At 42.8% G+C, this 20586-nt stretch overlaps 1 protein-coding gene across 4 annotated transcripts in view; it reads left to right on the top strand.

The window, feature by feature from the left end:
• The window catches only part of DUS2 (dihydrouridine synthase 2), a 52690-nt gene that overhangs the window by 8338 nt on the left and 23766 nt on the right, over positions 1 to 20586 (top strand). For 3 of the 4 annotated variants that reach the window (XM_082711728.1, XM_082711730.1, XM_082711731.1), the window contains exons 2-4: positions 3668 to 3810; positions 17226 to 17271; positions 20473 to 20564. In XM_082711728.1, the coding sequence (XP_082567854.1) occupies positions 3685 to 3810; positions 17226 to 17271; positions 20473 to 20564 (264 nt within the window). In that variant the 5' untranslated portion in view covers positions 3668 to 3684. Of the gene's footprint in view, positions 1 to 612; positions 750 to 3667; positions 3811 to 17225; positions 17272 to 20472; positions 20565 to 20586 lie in introns of those variants that run through there. The other variant, XM_082711729.1, reaches the window with a different exon arrangement.

Genomic DNA, 20586 nt, shown 5'->3' with positions numbered 1-20586 from the left:
TATATTTTGAGTTATATAGAGTTATAACTATATTCCACAGTAGTTAGCGATAGATTAAATGTGGGGAATATGAATTAAGGATGAGTCATTGGGTGAATGGAAATGCTAGTTGCTGAAATGGGAGACATTTTCTCTCCAGGTATTCGCCTGATTAACACCTTCTCTCCCTTGAAATCTTGAATCAGAAATTATTTCTTGGGGTGCCTGGGTGGTTCAGTCGGTTAAACATCTGACTCTCGATTTCGGCTCAGGTCTTGATCTCAGGTTTGTGAGATAGAGCCCTGTGTCAGGACCCACGCTCAATGCAGAGTTTGCTTGAGATTATTTCCCCTCCCTCCCTCCCCCTGTGCTGTATCCCTTCCCTGCACTTTTGAGTTTGCTCTCTTTTTCTAAAATAAATAAAATAAAAAAACAAAAAATAAAAAGAAGAAGAAGAAATTATTTCTTAAGGGAAGCCTTTCTCAACCCCCTATTCATCCATTTCCTGCTGGCACAGCTTCCCAAAACCTCATGTCCTTCATAGCACTGTACATTGCCGTAATTTCACAAGTATTTGTAAGTTCCCTTTCTATAAGCCTCTCTTCTTCTGTACCTCCTCCTCCTCATAGTGCCAGTCAGTGCTTAGCATATCACAGGGGCTCAATAGATGTCTGTTGAATGAATTAATGAAGATAGAGGAGGCAGCTTAGGAGCGCAGATCAAGATCTTGTTTTTGCATGCTTAGTATAAGACGTCCTTAAGATACCCAGGTGGGGATGTGTATTGAACAGTTGGTGTAATATGCTGGTGATCTTTAAAGATGCCAATATTTTTTTTTTTAAGATTTTATTTATTCATTTGACAGAGAGAAATCACAAGTAGATGGAGAGGCAGGCAGAGAGAGAGAGAGAGGGAAGCAGGCTCCCCGCTGAGCAGAGAGCCCGATGCGGGACTCGATCCCAGGACCCTGAGATCATGACCTGAGCCGAAGGCAGCGGCCTAACCCACTGAGCCACCCAGGCGCCCCAAGATGCCAATATTTTAAGCCATGGGAATAAGTAAATTTGCAAGGGAGAATGTGTGGAATTAGAAGGGAAGGGGCCCAAGACTAAGGAGGAAACAAGTGAGTAGAGGAGGTGAAACCAGGAAAGACACTGAAAAGCAGGGCAGAAAGTTGGGAGAAAAACCAGGAAAGTATGGGGTCAGGGGGGTCAAGGAAGAGGGGAGGCTCAACCATGTCACTGTACTATTAGTGAAACAAGATTGTGGGCAGGTGAGTGGTTGATGCACAACTTTCAGGTCATTGGTGACATTGAGCAGTTTTAGTGGAGCAGTGAGGTGAGGGCCCGGCAGAATGGGCTGAATAATAAAAAAGCAAATGGAAACAGTAACTGAGCAGAGCAGAGCATTGGCTAGCTAGCTTCATGACTTTTTAGAAGGGTCCATATTTGCTAAAATAAATGTTAACAATTCTCTCTGAGATATGGGGTTTGGATTTTTTTTTCTTTTTACTCCTGTTGGCTCTATTTTCAAAGTATACTTAGGATATATGATCACTTCTCACCACCTCTAATACCAGCTCCCTGGCCTGAGCCACCATCAGTTTTTATGTTGGTTACCAAAGAGCTTTGTACTTGGTCTCCCTATGTTTACTCTGGCCCCCAACAGACTGCTCTGCTCTTTACATAGCAGTCACCATGATCCTGAGAAAACATGTTCAGTCATGCTACTCCTCTGTTTAAAACCTATTACTGGCTTCTATTTTGTGAAGAGCTAACAGCCTGTAGAGTGTCCTTCAAGGCCATATGGGATCTGACTACTGTGTCCTGTCTGCTTACTGCTGAGACATTTTGTATCTTTCATTACTTTCTCTTCTCTTTGTGTTCCAACCATATTGGTCTCCTTGCTGCTCCTCTAACACACCAGGCAAGCTGCTGCCCTAGGGCCCTTGCACTGGCTGTCTCTTCTGCTGTGTATCTTTTTTTTTTTTTTTAATATTTTATTTATTTATTTGACAGAGAGAGAGATCACAAGTAGGCAGAGAGACAGGCAGAGAGAGAGGGGGATGCAGGCTCCCTGCTGAGCAGAGAGCCCAATGTGGACTCGATCCCAGGACCCTGAGAGCATGACCTGAGCCGAAGGCAGAGGCTTAACCCACTGAGCCCTCTTCTGCTGTGTATTCTTCCACTAGATACCAACTTGGCTAACTCAAGTCTTAGCTCAAATGTTATCTTTCCATTGAAGCCTATCTTGGTTTCCCTATTTAAAATTTTATATTTTAATGTACATATTTTCATATAAATGTTTTTATGTTTTAATGTAAAATATACAATTAATATACCATGTATTTGTATTTTTCCTGCTGGGAGTGTGGGGTAAATGGGTGAAGGTGGTAAAAAGACAGGAACTTCTGGGGCGCCTAAGTGGTTCAGTTGGTTAAAAGTCTGACTCTTGATTGCGGCTCAGGTCATGATTTCAGGGTTGTGGGATCGAGCCCTGTGTTGGCTCTGTGCTTAGCACAGAATCTGCTTGTTCCTCTCCGTCTTCTCCTCCTCTCCCCCTTCTCTTTCTCTCTCTCTAAAAAAAGAGAAAAAAGATATGGCTTCCAGTTAGAAGATAAATATGTTCTGAGGATGTAATGTACAACATAGCAACTATAGCAACGTATTTGAAGGTTGCTGAGAGTGGATCTTTTTAAAAAGATTTTATTTATTTATTCAGGATGCCTGGGAGGCTCAGTTGGTTAAGCGGCTGCCTTCGGCTCAGGTCATGATCCCAGTGTCCTGGGATCAAGTCCCACATTGGGCTCCTTGCTCAGCAGGGAACCTGCTTCTCCTTCTGCCTCTGCCTGTGACTCTGTCTGCCTGTGCTCACTCTCTCTGACAAATAAATAAATAAAATCTTTTAAAAAAAATTTTATTTATTTATTTATTTATTTATTTATTTATTTGAGAAAGAGAGAGAGAGGGAAAGGGAGCAGGGGGAGGAGCAGAAGGGGAAGGAATGCCAAGCTGACTCGGTGGGTTGAGTGCAGAGCCCATTATGGGGCTCTGTCCCACAACCCTGAGATCATGACCTGAGCCGCAACCAAGAGTCGGATGCCCAACCTGCTGAGCCACCCAGAGACCTCACTAAGAGTCAATCTTTAAAGTTCTCATTACAATAAAAAGAATTATTAATATATGAGGTGATAGATATTAACTTACTGTGGTAATCATTTTCTGGTATATACATATATGAAATCACTATGTTGTACACCTTAAATTAATACATTATATGTCAATCACATCTCAGTAAAATGGAAAAAACTTTTAACCCAGCCCCCGTGCTTTCAATTTCCTTTTTCCCTGTTTTTTAACTCCATAGCATTACCAATTTTCCAACATGCTATGTAATTTGTTTTATGTTATTTTTTTGCCTTTGTTCCCCTGCTAGAATAAAAGTTCTGTTAGAGCAGAAGTTTTTCTGTTTTGTTCTCTAATTATCCAAAAGACTAGGACAGTGACTGTCCCAAACTAGGCATATAATTATTATTCTTTAGATGAATGAATAAACATGCCTGATTTTTAGGATCAGAGAAAAGGGAAACAAAGTCCTGTGTGTTGGATAGAAGAAGAAAAGTCTGCCCTGGATAACAGAGAAGATTTTCTTTTTGTGGATTTCAGACTCTTGTTTTCCCTTTCTGCAGGCTTTAGCAGAGGAAGAATGATTGAGCATAGCCTCTCACTGTGCTACCGCAACAAACTCATCTTAGCCCCTATGGTTCGGGTAGGCACTCTTCCAATGCGGCTGCTGGCCCTGGACTATGGAGCAGACATCGTGTACTGTGAGGTAAGAGGCTCCTGATTTTCTCGGAGGCCTTTGCCACCATTGTGGCCTCCTTGTCTGTGAGTGGGAGTGGTCAGGAGTTAATTGGGGGCAGAATGGGCACTTACTTCACAGGCACTCCCTGAAGGCAGCGGGAGACAAACATGACACTGGTGAGTTCTCTGGGCCCTGTTCAGGGTCAGGAGCCTGGGCAGCATGGAGGCCTTGTGGGATCCCTGGGTTGGGTGATTAGATGAGTGTTGTATCAGGTCACTGCCCTGGCCTCCGCACGAGTGAATAGACATTCGTGCCTGTGTGAATGAACTCAAGGTTAGGAAGAGGAGAAAAAGGAGCAGGGAGGTTGGATGGGGTTGGTTTTGAGAGCCACAGGATTTTCTGGTGGTCATACCTAGTGGGTTGCCTACATCCTGGCTGCTCTGGAGCGTAGTAGGCCTTTACACTCAGGCTTAGAAAGTATTTTCTAGGAAAACAGCATTACAGAAGTAGCTGATATTACATAGTGTTGGGGTGTGAGCAGTGTTTCTCTGGTGGGCATATAACAGAATTATCTGGAGAATTCTCTCCCACTCACCATCCCCAGTCCTGATATGTCTCCTTAGTGTGGGTGAGAAGTTGAAGAAGAAGCTATTCAAGTGCTTCAGATACTTCTATCTTTGAAAGGCATTGCTGGTGGGATGGGGACCGTGGCTATAAAAGGGATCCCAGTGGTGATGGGACTGTTGGAACTGTTCATGGAACTGTTCTGTGACCAAACTCTCAGTGTCAGTATCCTGCTTGTATTACACTATAGTTTTGTAAGATGTTACCGTTGGGGAGGTTGGGCAAACAGTACATAAGAGTTCACTTTTTTTTTTTTTTTTTAAAGTAGGCTCCATGCCCAGCACGGAGCCTGATGCGGGGCTTGAACTCATGACTCTGAGATCAAGACCTGAGCTGAGATCAAGAGTTGGATGCTTAACCAACTGAGCCAGCCAGGCACCCCTGGGAGCCCACATTCTTGCAATTGCATGTGAACCTCCAATTATCTCAAAATAAAAATTTTAATTAAAAAGCCACTGGTATAGAGAGAAGGGAGGGCTTAAGAGGGAACTTGGGAAGAATATACCCTAATGTACTGGGTGTTTGTATGTGGGGGGACAGGTAAGTAATTTATGATAGAAAAGTAAGAGTGAGGCGCTTGGCTAGCTCAGTCAGTAGGGCATACAACTCTTGATCTTGGGGTTGTGAATTCAAGCCCCACATTGGGCTTGTAACCTACTTAAAGTAAAATCTTTAAAAAAGTAAAAGAGTGAGAGAAATAGGCAAATTAAGAAGGTGTGTCAGGGAAGGCAAAAGTCAAGTCTGTCAAGTGTGATAGATGATATAGAGAAATCCATTGCAAAAGGACCAAAAAGGTGATAGGGAAACCTGACGATTGGAGGACAGCTGTGGCACAGAGATGGAAACACTTGTGGGGGCAACGGATTGCGGAGTAAGCAGCAAATGAGGAAGTAGAAACAGAGGTGCCCACTACCCCTCAGGAATTCAAGAGGTGAATGGAAGAAAAGAGTACGTGCAGGTCTGGGAGATGAAGGAAGCTGGGTGAAGGGAGTTGTTTCTAGGTGACTTGTATATTTGCAACATAAGAGAAAGCACTTTGCCTTGAGGTGAGGGCTGAAGATTCAGCAAATTGGTGTGGGGTGGGTAGGGCCTGGACTTGGAGGGGCAGGATTCTAGATGAGGTAGTGGGGCCTGCCTCCAAGACAGGGCAGGGAGGAGAATGGGGGAAACATGGAAGGCAGGGAAGCCAAAGGGTTTTGCCTGAGATATGTTTTACAAGATGTGGGAAGCCAGTCCTCTGCTGGCGGTGAGGGTGGCAGGAGTGGGGTAGGGACCTGAGAAGAAAGTGAGGGCAGTTTGGTCCCGTTGCTGTGGAGAATGGGCACTGGGAGATTTGCCTGGCAGCTCGGTCTGCATCGTCATGCTGTTTTTCAGCTTTATGGGAAGGAGAACTACAGAGCCTGAGGGGATGCCCATGGCTGGGGACTGGCATGCTGCTGTCTGTAGCCAGGCAGGGCCAGAGCCATCTAGGGTGCTCGCAAAATGAAGTGGGAGAGAGGGAGCATGTGTTGTCCACATGTGGGAGTCAGAAAGCGAGGTTCCCGAGTTTTGGGTCATGGGTATAGGACCTGACTTCTAAGAGGTTTGTTGAAATAGAGGCAAGGAAGTCCCAAGAAATGAGAGCTGGGCATCCGTAAGCCTTCCAACCTGCCAGAATTTGCCCAGGGCAGGGAGGTACCTGTGTCCAGAGGCCAGTCGCAGGGCAATGTGGTAGTACACTGAGCAGTGTTTATCTGGTCCCTCATCCTTCAAGCCTCTATTCAGGCCCTCAGGTAGTCAGCTGTGGGTTAAGTGTGGCCTTTCTTAGCCAGCTCCCTCCTGGCTCTCCAAACTTCTTGGATTTCGAAGAGGATTGGGAGGATGGTCTGTGAGGACTCATGGACTGTGAGGGACTGCAAGGACTCATGGACTTAGAGCCTGAGGAATGAGGACCAAAAATATCAGTCCCAGAGAGCTCAGCAGTTGTTTTGTTGCCTATGATGCCCCCTTCAGCATGCTTGGTGGGTGTTTACAATGGAGAGTCAAGACGGCTTATAAACGGACCGGCCTCTGCCAAAGTCAAGATGACTCATAAACAAACCAGCCTCTGCCAGAGGACACCTAGGCCTTCCACTCAGGCATAACACCTGCGGAGAGCAAAGGCAGGCTGGCCAGTGGACCCTTGCTTAGCATTGGTAGGTGGCCAGGGATGGCGGAGTACTGAACTTGGCACAGTATGGTGCCTGCTGCCCCCTGGTGGGCCCAGTGTTGCTGTGCAGGCCCGCTGCCTGCATGATCTTCTGGGTTCACATGAGGTGGTCCAGCTGGGGTTTTAGTTAAACCGTCCCACCAACCTCACAGGACCAGAGTATAGGCTCTAGGAAATACCAGGCATGCACGCACCTCCTTAAAAGCTCTGCAAAGCCCTCAGAAGCTCGAGGTGAAGAAAGGATGAAGAAAGATGAACTAGCTCAGCAGAAGTCTGATTCCCCACTAAGTTCTGCCTTATTGATACTGGTTTTCCAGGAGTCCCTCAGATGTTATGTAGCTATTCCTTTTTATAAAAGCAAGCGACTGAGTGCTGAGGTGGCTCAGTTGGTTAAGCAACTGCCTTTGGATCAGGTCATGATCCTTGGGTCCTGGGGTCGAGTCCCACATGGGGCTCCCTGCTCAGCAGGGAGTCTGCTTCTCTCTCTCCTTCTGCCTGCCACTCCCCTGCTTGTGTGCTCTCTCTCTCTCTCTCTCAAATAAATAAATAAATAAAATCTTTAAAAACAATAAAACAAAACAAGGGGACTCCAGTTGCCCAGAATGTAAGAACACACCTACCTGTTAGACTTAAACCTTTTACTAAATAAGACTAAGGGAGGAGGCAGTGAGTGTTCTGAAGAGGCCCTTGGTTGCCAGAATGGGTACTTAAAGTTTGTTTGTGCATGTGGTAAGAAAACACATAAAATTTACCATCTTAGGGGCACCTGGGTGGTTCAGTGGGTTAAGCCTCTGCCTTCGGCTCAGGTCATGATACCAGGGTCTTGAGATCAAGCCCCACATCGGGCTCTCTGCTCAGCAGGGAACCTGCTTCTTTCTCTCTCTGCCTGCCTCTCTGCCTACTTGTGATCTCTGTCAAATAAATAAATAAAATCTTTAAAAAAAATTTTTACCATCTTAACCATTTTTGAATGTGCACTTTGGTAGTGTTGAGTTGTGAAACAGATCTCTAGAGTCTTTTCATCTTCCACTACTGAAACTCTATGCACATAAAACAACTCCCCCCTTACCCCAACTCTCCAGGCCCCGGTAACCACTCTCCTATTTTCTGTTTCTATGAATTTGACTACTTTAGGTACCTCATAGAAGTGGAAGCATATGTGATACTTGTTTTTTTGTGACTGGTTTGTATCACTTAGCATAATGTCCCCAAGGTTCCTCCATGTTATAGTATGTGGCAGGATTTCCTTCCATTTTTAGGCTGAATAATAGTCCATTGTATGTTTATGCCCCATTCTCTTTATACATTCATTGGTTGATGAATATTTGGGTCCTTCCACATCTTGGTTATTTTGCATAGTGCTGCTATGAACATAGGTATGCAAATATCTCTTTGAGAGCTTGCTTTCAATTCTTTTGGATATATATATCTACAGGGTGGATTGCTAGATCAGGTGGTAGTTCTGTTTTTAATTTTTGGAAGAAACTCTATACTATTTGCCCTAAAAATTGCACCATTTTATAATCCTACCAATAGTGAACAATTTCTCCATGTCCTTGCTAACACTTGTTCTGTTCTGTTGTTTTCCTTTTCTTTCTTTTTTAAATAATAGCCATACTAATGGGTGAGAGGTGATAGCTCATTGTGGTTTTAATTTACATATCTCTGATGATTGCCGGCCATTGCTGTATAATCTTTGCAGAAATTTTTATTCAGGTTCTTTGCCCAGAATGGGCAATTTCTTAAAACTTAAAAAAGAGGGATGCCTGGGTGGCTCAGTTGGTTAAGCAACTGCCTTCAGCTCGGGTCATGATCCTGGAGTCCCAGGATCAAGTCCCACATCGGGCTACCTGCTCAACAGGGAGTCTGCTTCTCCCTTTGATCCTACCCCCTCTCATGCTCTCTCTCTCAAATAAATAAATAAAATCTTTTAAAAATAGAGTTTTACCCACTTAAAAAAAAACTTAAAAAAGAAATCAGATTTATAGAAAAGTTATTGTATGTTTATACTTCAATAAAAAGTAAAAAAAACTTTATAAAGGGAAAAGATTATTAAAAAGTTGCATCCATACCCAGATTAACCTATGGTCAACATTTTTGCTTGATTTGTTTTATCATTTGTGTTCTATCTAATGTATATATTTTTTCTCCTTAGACTAATTTTTTAAACTTTTTTCTTTTCTTTGTTTTAAGATTTTATTTATTTATTTGAGAGAGAAAGAGAACATGAGAGGGGAGAAGGTCAGAGGGAGAAGCAGACTCCTGGCAGAGCTGGGAGCCCAATGTGGGACTCGATCCCAGGACTCCGGGGTCATGACCTGAGCCAAAGGCAGTGGCTTAACAAGCTGAGCCACCCATGTGCCACTTAAACTTTTTTTTAAAGATTTTTAAATTTATTTGTCTTGAGAGAGAGAGCAGGAGAGAGCAAGCACGAGCAGGGGGGAGCAGCAGAGGAAGAGGGAGAAGCAAGACTTCCCACTGAGCAGGGAGCCTGATGCAGGGCTCGATCCCAGGACCACCTGAGCTGAAGGCAGATGCTTAAGCAACTGAGCCACCCAGGGACCCCTTAACTAATTTTTTAAGCTGAAATGCAGTTGACAATGTTAAATTAGTTTCATGCATTCTCCTTAACTATCAGAGTAAGTTTCATTCACTATAATTTCTTACTTCTCAGTACTTCATTGATATTTTACCAGAATCAAGTCTTTCTTCTATACAATGATGATATAGGCATCATCTTCAGTAAAACTAATTGATATAATCCTTTTTTTGATCTATCCTCTATCTTCTGATTTTGTCAAGTGACCCAGAGTTGTTCCTCTAAGCATTTTTTTAACATTGAAAAAATTTTTTTTTAGGGCGCCTGGGTGGCTCAGTGGGTTAAGCTGCTGCCTTTGGCTCAGGTCATGATCTCAGGGTCCTGGGATCGAGTCCCGCATCGGGCTCTCTGCTCAGCAGGGAGCCTGCTTCCTCCTCTCTCTCTCTCTCTCTCTGCCTGCCTCTCTGCCTACTTGTGATCTCTCTCTGTCAAATAAATAAATAGAATCTAAAAAAAAAAAAAAAAAATTTTTTTTAAAAAGATTTTGTTGGGGTGCCTGGGTGGCTTAGTGGGTTAAGCCTCTGCCTTTGGCTCAAGTCATGATCTCAGGGTCCTGGGATCGAGCCCTGCATCAGGTTCTCTGCTCAGTGGGGAGCCTGCTTCCCCCTCTCTCTCTGCCTGCCTCTCTACCTGCTTGTGATCTCTCTCTCTCTCTGTCAATTAAGTAAATAAATAATCTTAAAAAAAAAAAAAAACGTTTTGCAAAAGAGAGAGAGGGCAGGTCTGAGCAAAGAGAGGGGCAGAGGGAGAAGCTGAGGAGGAAGCATGATGTGGGGCTCTGTTCCAGGACCCTGGGGTCACGACCTGAGCTACCCAGTTGCCCTAACATTTTTTTTTTTAAGATTTTATTTTTAGGGGCACCTAGGTGGCTCAGTGGGTTAAAATCTCTGCCTTCGGCTCGGGTCGTGATCCCAGTGTCCTGGGATGGAGCCCCGCATCGGGCTCTCTGCTCAGCATCCTTCTCTCTCTGCCTGCCTCTCTGCCTGCTTGTGATCTCTGCCTGTCAAATAAATAAATACAATCTTTAAAAAAAAAAAAAAGATTTTATTTTTAGGTTCTCCTGAGTGGCTTAGTCCGTTAAGTGTCTGCCTTCAGCTTAGGATGTAGCCCTGTGGCTAGCTCCCTGCTTAGCCAAGAGTCTGCTTCTTCCTTTCACTATGCCCTTCCCCCTCTACTCATGCTTTCTCTCTCAAATTAACAAGTAAAATCTTTTAAGAAAAGATTTTATTTTTATGTTATCTCTACATCCAACATGGAGCTCAAACTTAGAACCCCAAGATCAAGAGTCGCATGCTCTACTGACTGAACCAGCCAGGCTCCCCTTTTAACACCTTTAATGAGATAAGGTTCACACATACCATATAATTCACCAATTCAAATTGTGCAATTCAGTGGCTCTCGGTATATTTACAGAATTATGCCTCCATCACCACAATCAACTATTGAACATTTTCATCACACCAAAAAGAAACCTCACATCTGTTAGCAATCCCTCCCCAGTTTCTCCCTCCTTGAGTCCCTGGAAACCACTATTCTACTTTCTATTTCTATAGATCTGCCTGTTTTAAACATCTCATATAAACAGGATCGTACCATATATAGTCTTTCATGCCGGTTTCTTTCACTTAGTGTAATGTTCCTAATGTTCACCCATGTCATTGCATGTAGCACTACTTCGTTTCTTTTAGTGGTTGACTAATAACTAATTGTATGTGTATACAACAGTTTGGTTATCCGTTCAGTTGATGGATGTTTGGATTATTTCTACCTTTTGGTTATTTTGAACCATGCTGCTATGAACATTTGTGTATATTCCTCTTGGGTATATAGACCTGGGAGCAGAATATAGACCTGGCATAAGGATAAACAAATAAGTCAGTGGAATAGAACTCAGAGTCTAGATACAAACCAAAACATCTATAATTGACTGATTTTTGACAAGGGTACCAAGACAATTTATTGGGGAAAATTTGTCTTTTCAATAAATAGCGCAAGAAAATAAATTTTGATGAGAGGTAGGAACTCCTCACATCACATACAAGAATTAACTCATCAAGAAGAACTAAATGTAAGAGCCAAAACTATAAAATTCATAGCAGAAAACACAGATATGTCTTTGTGACCTTAGATCAGGTAATAATTTCTTAGAGATGATACCAAAAGTACAAAAGAAAAAAATAGATATCATAACTCTGTGTTTAACCCTTTGAGAAAATGCCAGACTGTTTTCTGAAGCAGGTGTACCATTTTACATTCTTGCCAGTATGATGTTTCCGGTTTCTCCACATCTTTGCCAGCACTAATTATTTGTCTTTTTGATTATACCCATCCTAGTGGCTGTGAAGCGGTATCTCATTGTGGTTTTGATTTGCATTTCCCTAATGATTAATGAAGTCGAGAATCTTTTCCTGGGTTTATTGGCCATTTGTATATCTTCTTTGGAGAAATGTCTAATAAAATCTATGCCCATTTTTAAATTGGGTTATTTGTCTTTTTATTCTAAGAATTGTAAGAGTTCTTTATATAATCTGTAATAGACCTTTATCACATATGTGATTTACAAATATTTTCTCCCATTCTGTGAATTTTCTTTTCACTTTATTGATAGTATCCTTTGATACATAGAAGTTTTTAATTTTGATTAAGTCCAATTTATCTATTTTTTTCTTTTGTACTTTTGGTGTCATCTCTAAGAAATTATTACCTGATCTAAGGTCACAAAGACATATCTGTGTTTTCTGCTATGAATTTTATAGTTTTGGCTCTTGCATTTAGTTCTTCTTGATGAGTTAATTCTTGTATGTGATGTGAGGAGTTCCTACCTCTCATCAAAATTTATTTTCTTGCGCTATTTATTGAAAAGACAAATTTTCCCCAATAAATTGTCTTGGTACCCTTGTCAAAAATCAGTCAATTATAGATGTTTTGGTTTGTATCTAGACTCTGAGTTCTATTCCACTGACTTATTTGTTTATCCTTATGCCAGTACCACAGTCTATTTTTTTTTTTTTTCTTAGAGAGAGAGAATGAGTGGGAGGGGAGGGGCAAAGAGAGAGAATCTTAAGCAGACTCCAGACCTAACATGGAGCCCAACATTGGGCCCGATCTCATGACCATGAGATCATGACCTGAGCCAAAATCAAGAGTTGGATGCTTAACTTACTGAGCCACCCAGGCCCCCAACACAGTCTTGATTATTGTAGCTTAGTAGTAGTTTTTGAGATTAGGAAGCATGAATGTTCCAACTTAGTTTTTCTCTTTCAAGATTGTTTTGTCTAATCTGTGTTGCTTGCATTTCCATATGAATATTAAGATCAGCTTATCAAATTCTGCAAAAAGAGGAACTAGGGTTTTGATAAGGTTTGTATTGAATCTGTAGCTCAGTTTGGAGACTATTTCCATCTTAAGAGTATTAAGTTTTCCAATCCATGGTCATGTCTTTAATTTATTTAGATCCCCTTTAATTTCTTTCTACAGTATTTTATTGTTTTCGGTATGCAGTCTTTGCCACCTTGTTTTCTTCAGGCCTTCATCATTTCTCATGAGAGATCAGTTCTTATTTTTTTTTAATATTTTATTTATTTATTTGACTGAGAGAGAGAACACAAGCACAGGGAGTGGGAGGCAGAGGAAGAGGAAGAAGCAGATTCCCTGCAGAAGAGGGAGCCTGACATGGGGCTCAATCCCAGGACTCTGGGATCATGACCTGAGCTGAAGGCAGACACTTAACCAACTGAGAAATTAGTTGTTAATCTTACTGAGGATCCCTTGTGTATGGTAGGTCACTTCTATCTTGCTGTTTTCAAGATTTTCTCTTTGCCTTTGGTCTTCATCAGTTTGTTTGTTTATTTCTAGGTGTGACTGTCTTTGAGTTTATTTTACTAGGATTGTTGATTTACTAAATCCTAGGTTTACTAGGATTTATTTTACTAGGATTGTTTTTCATCAAATTTGGGAAATTTTCTACCACTGTTTCTTCAAATATGCTTTCTATCCCTTCTTCTTATCCTTCAGGGGCTCCCATTATTCATTTTGGCATTAATTTTTTTTTCTGAGGGGGAAATTGATTAGTTTTTCAATCTCAGTATATTGGTATTTCTGAAAATAAAGGATATACCAAAGATCTTCAACCAAACTGGAGGCTAAAAGTACCTGTGCATACCAGAGGTGGGGGTAGAAAGGTGGCCTGGAGAGACACTGGTGATAAACTGGGGATGAATGTTATGATCAGCTCAGGGAGAGAAAACAAGCCAAGAGGAATGGAGAAGATGAAGGTGGCAGAGTGTATTTCAGATATAGGAACGTAACACATGACAGTCAAGAAAGAATAAGCCCATACATGATAAGGCATTTTATTATTTATTTATTTTAACTAGGCTCCATGCTGGGCAGGGCTCAACTCAGGGCTGAACTCATGACCCTGAGATTAATACCTAAGCTGAGATCAAGACTGGAGCTGAGATCAAGAGTTGGATGCTTGGGGCACTTGGGTGGCTCAGTGGGTTAAGCCTCTGCCTTCGGCTCAGGTCATGATCTCAGGGTCCTGAGATCGAGCCCTGCGTCAGTCTCTCTGCTGGGCAGGGAGCCTGCTTCCCCCTCTCTCTCTGCCTGCTGCTCTGCCTACTTGTGAACTTTCTCTCTCTCGCTGTGAAATAAGTAAATAAAAAAATCTTAAAAAAAAACAAAAACAAAAAAGAGTTGGATGCCTAACTGACTGAGCCACCCAGATACTCCTAAGCCATTTTAAAATTAAATGTTGTGGGATGCCTGGCAGGCTTAGTTGGGAGAGCGTGTGACTCTTGATCTTAGGGTTTTGAGTTTAAGCCCCACACTGGGCATGAAGCCTACTTTAAAATTAAATAAAATGTTATCCAGAAAATTGGGTAGTTATTTGCAGAAAAATATGACTTACAAATGGCCTTAATTTTCAGGTAAGTTAAAATCTAAATTAATGTTAAAAAGAAGAAAAAAACAATTTAGATTATATCCTTAAATATATAATGGAGATATATTTAGAAAGTAGAAAGCACTGTTCATGGCAAAGTTAAGGTGGTCTCTTCTATAAAAATAGAACATTATGTATAATAGAAATTGAGGGTTGTGACAATATGGATAGACCTAGAAGGTATTAAGCTAAGTGAAATAACAGAGAAAGACAAATACTGTATGATCTTACTGCATGTGGAATCTAAAAAACAAAGCAAATAAACAAAAACAACAAAAAAAGAAATATCCTCATAAATACAGAGAACAGGCTGGTGGTTGCCGGGGAGGAGGTTGGGGGATGGGTAAAGTAGGTGAAGGGAGTTAAGAGGTGCACACTTCCAGTTATAATATAAGTAGGTCATGGGGTTAAAAAGTACAGCTTAGGGAATATAGTCAATAATAATGTAATAACTTTGTGTAGTGACACCTGGTAACTAAACTTGTGGTGAGCTTTTCATAATATATAGAATTGTTGAATCACTGTGTTGTATACCTGAAGGTACCATATTATATATCAACTATACTTCAATTAAAAATAGAAAAAGAAGTTTGTTGAGTTGGTTGAGCGACTGCCTTCAACTCAGATCATGATCCTGGAGTTCCAGGATCGAGTCCCACATCAGGCTCCCTGCTCAGCAAGGGGTCTGCTTCTCCCCTACCCTTCCCCCTCTCATGCTCAGTGTGCACTCTCTCTCTCAAATAAATAAATAAAATCTTTTAAAAAGGTAAAAAAAAAAAAAAAGAAAGAAAGAAAGAAAGAAAGAAAGAAAGAAAGAAAGAAAGAAAAAAACCAGGGTGTAGGTAAAACAAAAAAAAAAACACAAAAAACCTGAGGAAGTAGTAGTGGTAGAAGAAAAATACTTGTGATAACTAAGATGGAAGAACTCAATATCCAATTTGACAAAGAGTAGACTTTTTCCTACAACTTGTGTAGGTGTAAAAGGCAGTTTGCTATGAAGATGCACGGATCATAAACTCTAGCACTTGGAAAAACAGTGTTTTCACTAATCAAGGAAATACAGTAAAAGAAACCATGAGGTTCCATTTTATCCCCGCAGAACTAACTGAAATGAATAAAGTTGATGAATTTTATAGTGGTGTTGAGGGTACGTGGGTGAGGAGACACATTTGTGGTTTTATTGGTGACAATTTAATTTCTCCACTTCAGCAGTTGAACATCTGCGGGCAAGGTCTTGAAGAGGCTCTGGCAGATGTTGAGTGAGCCCTTGCAACATGCTAGATGCTAGTGATTGGAAGATGAGTGAGACATTATCCAGGCTGCAAAGGCTTTTTTGATGTGGTAGGGAAACTGAAAAGAGAATAAGATATTTCAAGAGTTGTTTTGCCTTAACTCCTCCGGTTGGGGCCCAGGCTACCTGGCCTCAAAAGCCTCAAAACCTACCTTTTTGTGTGGACACAGGATCCTCCTTAGGGGGTTCATAGTCTAATGGTAAAGATATTATAGGGATATCTATAACTGGCATTTGAAGAAGTAGTAAATGACTTGGGGGAGGGGGGTTTGGGAATCCCAAAGGGGGCACGGTACTGCTGGCATGGCTGGGGCCCCAGCAAGGGCTTGCCTTGCTTTAACCTGCGCATTTCCAGCCCAACTTCAGGCTGGCTGCAGAGCTGCTTTTTATGAGCACAGGGCACTCAGTGCTGCCCACTTCTCCACTTGCCTTTTTGCCTGCCCCTGCAACTAAGATCACTGGCTCCAGGGGCTCTGTGTTGAGCTGTGTCCATCCCTTGGGACATCACACAGTTCTTGGGGTTTAGATGCCAACCATGTATCCATAACTGTTTGGTGGTAGTGATTTGTTTGTCCAGGCCTGGTGGATATCAGGTACTTATGACCTGAATGCAACATGGAGGGAATAGCCACAGAAACACCTACGGTGTGTACTAACCTGGGTGATGAGTCTGCTAGGGGGAGCCCCGTGGATGCAATAGGTGCCCTTTGGCCACTTTCACCCTACATGCTCTGTGAGGGAGCAAAGGCTGTTGTACTCACCTGGCTGGAGTTGGAACTTGCTGAGGCTCATAGGTAGTCAGTATGGACATGCATGCCAGGGGGCAGAGTTTCTTCCTCTATTCTGGACCCGCAGAACCCCTGGGCATGAGCTTCTGGGGAGTGCGGCAGGTACCTGGCTCTTGTGATTTATCTTACACATCTATTGAAGGGGTCACTGAACAAAGCAGTAGAGTTGTCTCCTCCCAAGAGGCAGAGGATCTCAGTCCTTCAGGAGACGGGACTTTCGCTTCATTTTCATGATCCCGATTTTGAAGAAACCTCTTTCTCCTTTCTTTCCTGAGTCTGTTTGAAAATGTCCAGAGCTAAAGAGTTCAGCCCTTTTGTTTCCACAGTGTGACCCATGTAGGTCAGGAGTTTTAGACTTGATCTTGGGGCCTGGGAGGCTCAAGTAGGTTGAGCATCTGCCTTTGGCTTGGGTCATGATCCCGAGGTCCCAGGATCTGACCCCATAGAGCCTGCTTTTCTCTTTCCCCTGGCCCCTCCTCCCCACCCTGCTGTGCTTTCTCTCCTTATCTCTCTCTCTCTCAAATAGATAAATAAATAAAAATCTTTATAGAATTGATCTCAAATCTGCCTCCCTTTGCTTTTATTCTCTGGTCCCACTCTTGTTCTTGGACATTTCCTGGGCGCCCATCACTGTCTGCTCTGTGTAGGGATGAGGTAGGAGGTTCTTTGAGGGGATAGACTGGAACTGAGACTAGTAGGGGAGGAAAGTGTCCAGGTATCCATAATCTGGTCTATTGTCTGTCCCTGAGTGGCTCATCCTTTCTAGGCCCCCAACATCTTCAAGGTCCCTGGGAAGAGCAGCTGATCAAGGGTCGCTCACTTAGGCTCCTGCTTGCCATGCTTAGGGAGGTCAGCACTACATTCCCCCAAAGCCACGATTTGTTTTTGGTAGTAGGGTGACAGACCAAGCAACTCCCCCCTATTAGTGACCCCCAGTTTTGGTCCCTCCCCCATACCCAGGACCTACATGACCAGCACTGACAAGTGCCCTCTGATTTCCTCCACAGGAGCTGATTGACCTCAAGATGCTTCAGTGCAAGAGAGTTGTCAATGGTGAGTGTGGTTCTGGTCCCAGGATGTGTGTGCGCCTGGTCAGGCCCAAGCAGCACTAACTAACCCTGCCCTTGCCTGGGGTGACTGTGTCCTTCTAGTGTGCTCCTTGTCTGGCTGCGTGATTTCGTGGATCATGTGCTCCCTTGACAACAGTCACTACTATTCAGAAACTCTGACAAAAAGCCAGATGTGAAATAGGCTGAATATACCTTCCACCCACAGGCTTGCAGGCTTAGAAATTAATGGGTTTCATAGTAGAGAAGTGGCCTTAAAAGCCTTGGGGTCAGGGTGGCTTCAGCATTGTTCTTGGTCCTGCCACTCTCTAGCTGTGACTTTGGGCAAGTCATATGACTTCTCTGCCTCCATTTCTTCAGCTGTAAAATGAAAATCAGAACCCTTGCTTTACTTAAATCATAGAATTGGAGTGAGAATCAGTAAGATAAGGTGCATGTAAGTACTTTGCAATAGAAATGGTTGTGCTAAATTGTGGTTTTGCTTCTGCTTTATTGATGAGGCTGATTCTGCTTTGCTTAGAGTTGTGGTGTTGTTTGAGGTTTTTGAAATGTATACACATTTGTGAAATCTTAATATCAGTTCACCAGAAGTTATGACTCAATTTTGTCTTTAATTGTTTTAGATTTATATTTTTTGTTAAGAGAAGACCCACATACAGACCCACATAACCTAGAAGATAAAAATCCCCCCAATCTCTTATTTGAAGAAGTAATCACTAAGAGGAATAATACATGATTTTTACATGTATAGTAAAGCATGTATATAAAAAAAGAGCATGTTTCTGTATATGCCCTTCCTTGGGATCATGCTCTGCATATTTTGCCCCTTACTTTTTTTTTTTTTAAGATTTTATTTATTTTATTTGACAGACAGCGATCACAAGTAGGCAGAGAGGCAGGCAGAGAGAGAGGGGGAAGCAGGCTCCCTGCTGAGCAGAGAGCCCAATTCGGGGCTGGATCCCAGGACCCTGGGATCATGACCTGAGCTGAAGGCAGAGGCTTTAACCCACTGAGCCACCCAGGTGCCCCTAAAGATTTTATTTATTTTACAGAGAGAGAGAGAGAGACAGCAGGAGAGGGAACACAAGCAGGAGGGGTGGGAGAGGGGGAAGCAGGCTTTGCACCGAGCAGGGACCCTGATGCAGGCCTCAATCCCAGGACCCTGGGATTATGACCTGAGCCGAAGGCAAACGCTTAACGACTGAGCCACCCAGGCGCCCTTGCCCCTTACCTTTTTTTACTAGGACTTTTTCCCGTATTGGTACCTACAGGTAACTATGTTGGAATTGATTTCATCAGTGCTTTTAACGGGGTTTCCAGTATTTCGCTATTATAAATAAAGCTGTAGTATAAACACACTGTTTTTGTGGTTCTTCTCTCAGACTTTCTCCTGCCAGTCATGAGCCTGTGCTGCTGGAATTCACTTCCATTGCCTCTACCAACCTGTCACTACTCGGCCCCTCCCTTTTTAATCTTCTAATCTGTTTAGTGCTGGGTTGATAATAACAGCTTCCATTTATGGAAGTGCTTTATGTGTATTAAAATTTCATTTATTTCTCAGAATAAATACACAGGATAGGCATCGTCTCCCATCTGCCATGTTGGATGTTGGATCTCTTTCATGTGACAGTCATCTTTGAAAACTAATAATGGTAGCATGTACTGTGGAGCTTTATTAAGAAGAACATATGAAATTCTTGTTATTTGCAGTAGTTATGTTCTATAAAGTTGCTTCAAACACCAAATTAGCGAATACTGAACCGTTGCCCTCAGGGGAAATATGAGCGAGCCTCGGGTCACAACATTGTCACTAACAGATCAGTACATAACCTTGTTTTGTGTGTGTTTCTATTTAAACTTTGAACTCACAGACAGCAATACTCTAATTTCATGTTTGAACAAAGGTTGTTTAACGTGGATTTTCTCCCTAAGGCACCTCACACCCTTCTTGTGCTTAGGAGCCCTAGATAGCACTTTGGCTCTGTGCTTGCAGCCATTTTCAACAGTGAGAGCAACAAAAGCAAATGAAAAAAAAAAAAGACATGAAGTATGCTGTCATATGGACACTTATTTACAGTGTGAGCAGTGTGAGAGCTGAGATAAGAAGGTAGAGCCTCGCCTTGTTTGACTTCAGCTGGGAAGGCATGCATCAGGTGACTGACTTTTTTTGCAGTTCTGCGTATGTCTGTGAATGACCACGAAAATGCCATGAGTGTTGATTTTGGGGTTACAGATACGTTTTGGCAAGCAGGCAAATTTGCAAGTATGTATGTGCACATAATGAGGGTTGACTGTGATGTAGGAATCTGCACTTGCAATCTCCAGCACACGGTAATTAATTAAGAAACAGCAATTTTCCTCAACTTCAGAGTGACCTGTGGGAAAATTTGGGCTGAATCTGAAACGCAGACAAGGTTCTACATATGTACATTTTTTTTTTACAGCGTTTTAAAAATTATGCAATATGAACACTGCATAAAATGGAAATGCATAAAATATAAGCATGCAGTGTGACAGATAACTGGAAAGCAACCAGCCTGTAACTCCTGTCACCTCAGTCAGGGACTAGGACATCACCTGCACCTTGGAGACCTCCATGTGCACACTGGCTTCTTTAAAGAATTCTTACTTCCGGCACCTGGGTGGCTCAGTGGTTAAGCCGCTGCCTTCGGCTCAGGTCATGATCTCAGGGTCCTGGGATCGAGTCCCGCATCGGGCTCTCTGCTCAGCAGGGAGCCTGCTTCCTCCTCTCTCTCTCTCTGCCTGCCTCTCTGCCTACTTGTGATTACTCTCTGTCAAATAAATAAATAAAATCTTTAAAAAAAAAAAAAAGAATTGTTACTTCCAGTATCCCTTTTTCCCCTTCAAAGTGATATTTTTGCTGTGTTTTCTTGCAGGGATTAGAGCTAGGTTGAACTTGCTTCTTCACGGGGTGGCCCGGCGTGTCTGTGTTTTCTTTTTTTTTTTTTTTTTAAAGATTTTATTTATTTATCAGAGAGAGAGGGGGAGAGAGTGAGAACAGGCAGACAGAATGGCAGGCAGAGGCAGAGGGAGAAGCAGGCTCCCCGCTGAGCAAGGAGCCCGATGTGGGACTCGATCCCAGGACGCTGGGATCATGACCTGAGCCGAAGGCAGCTGCTTAACCAACTGAGCCACCCAGGCGTCCCGTGTCTGTGTTTTCTTGCAGAGGTGCTCAGCACAGTGGACTTTGTCGCCCCTGATGACCGGGTAGTCTTCCGCACCTGCGAAAGAGAACAGAGCCGGGTTGTCTTCCAGATGGTATGAGATCCCCCGGGGGCTG

Source organism: Mustela nivalis (genome assembly GCF_964662115.1).
Source record: "Mustela nivalis genome assembly, chromosome: 18".
Taxonomy (NCBI): Eukaryota; Metazoa; Chordata; class Mammalia; order Carnivora; family Mustelidae; genus Mustela; species Mustela nivalis.
Note: the sequence above shows the minus strand (reverse complement) of the source record. Positions and strands in the feature narration are given on the sequence as shown.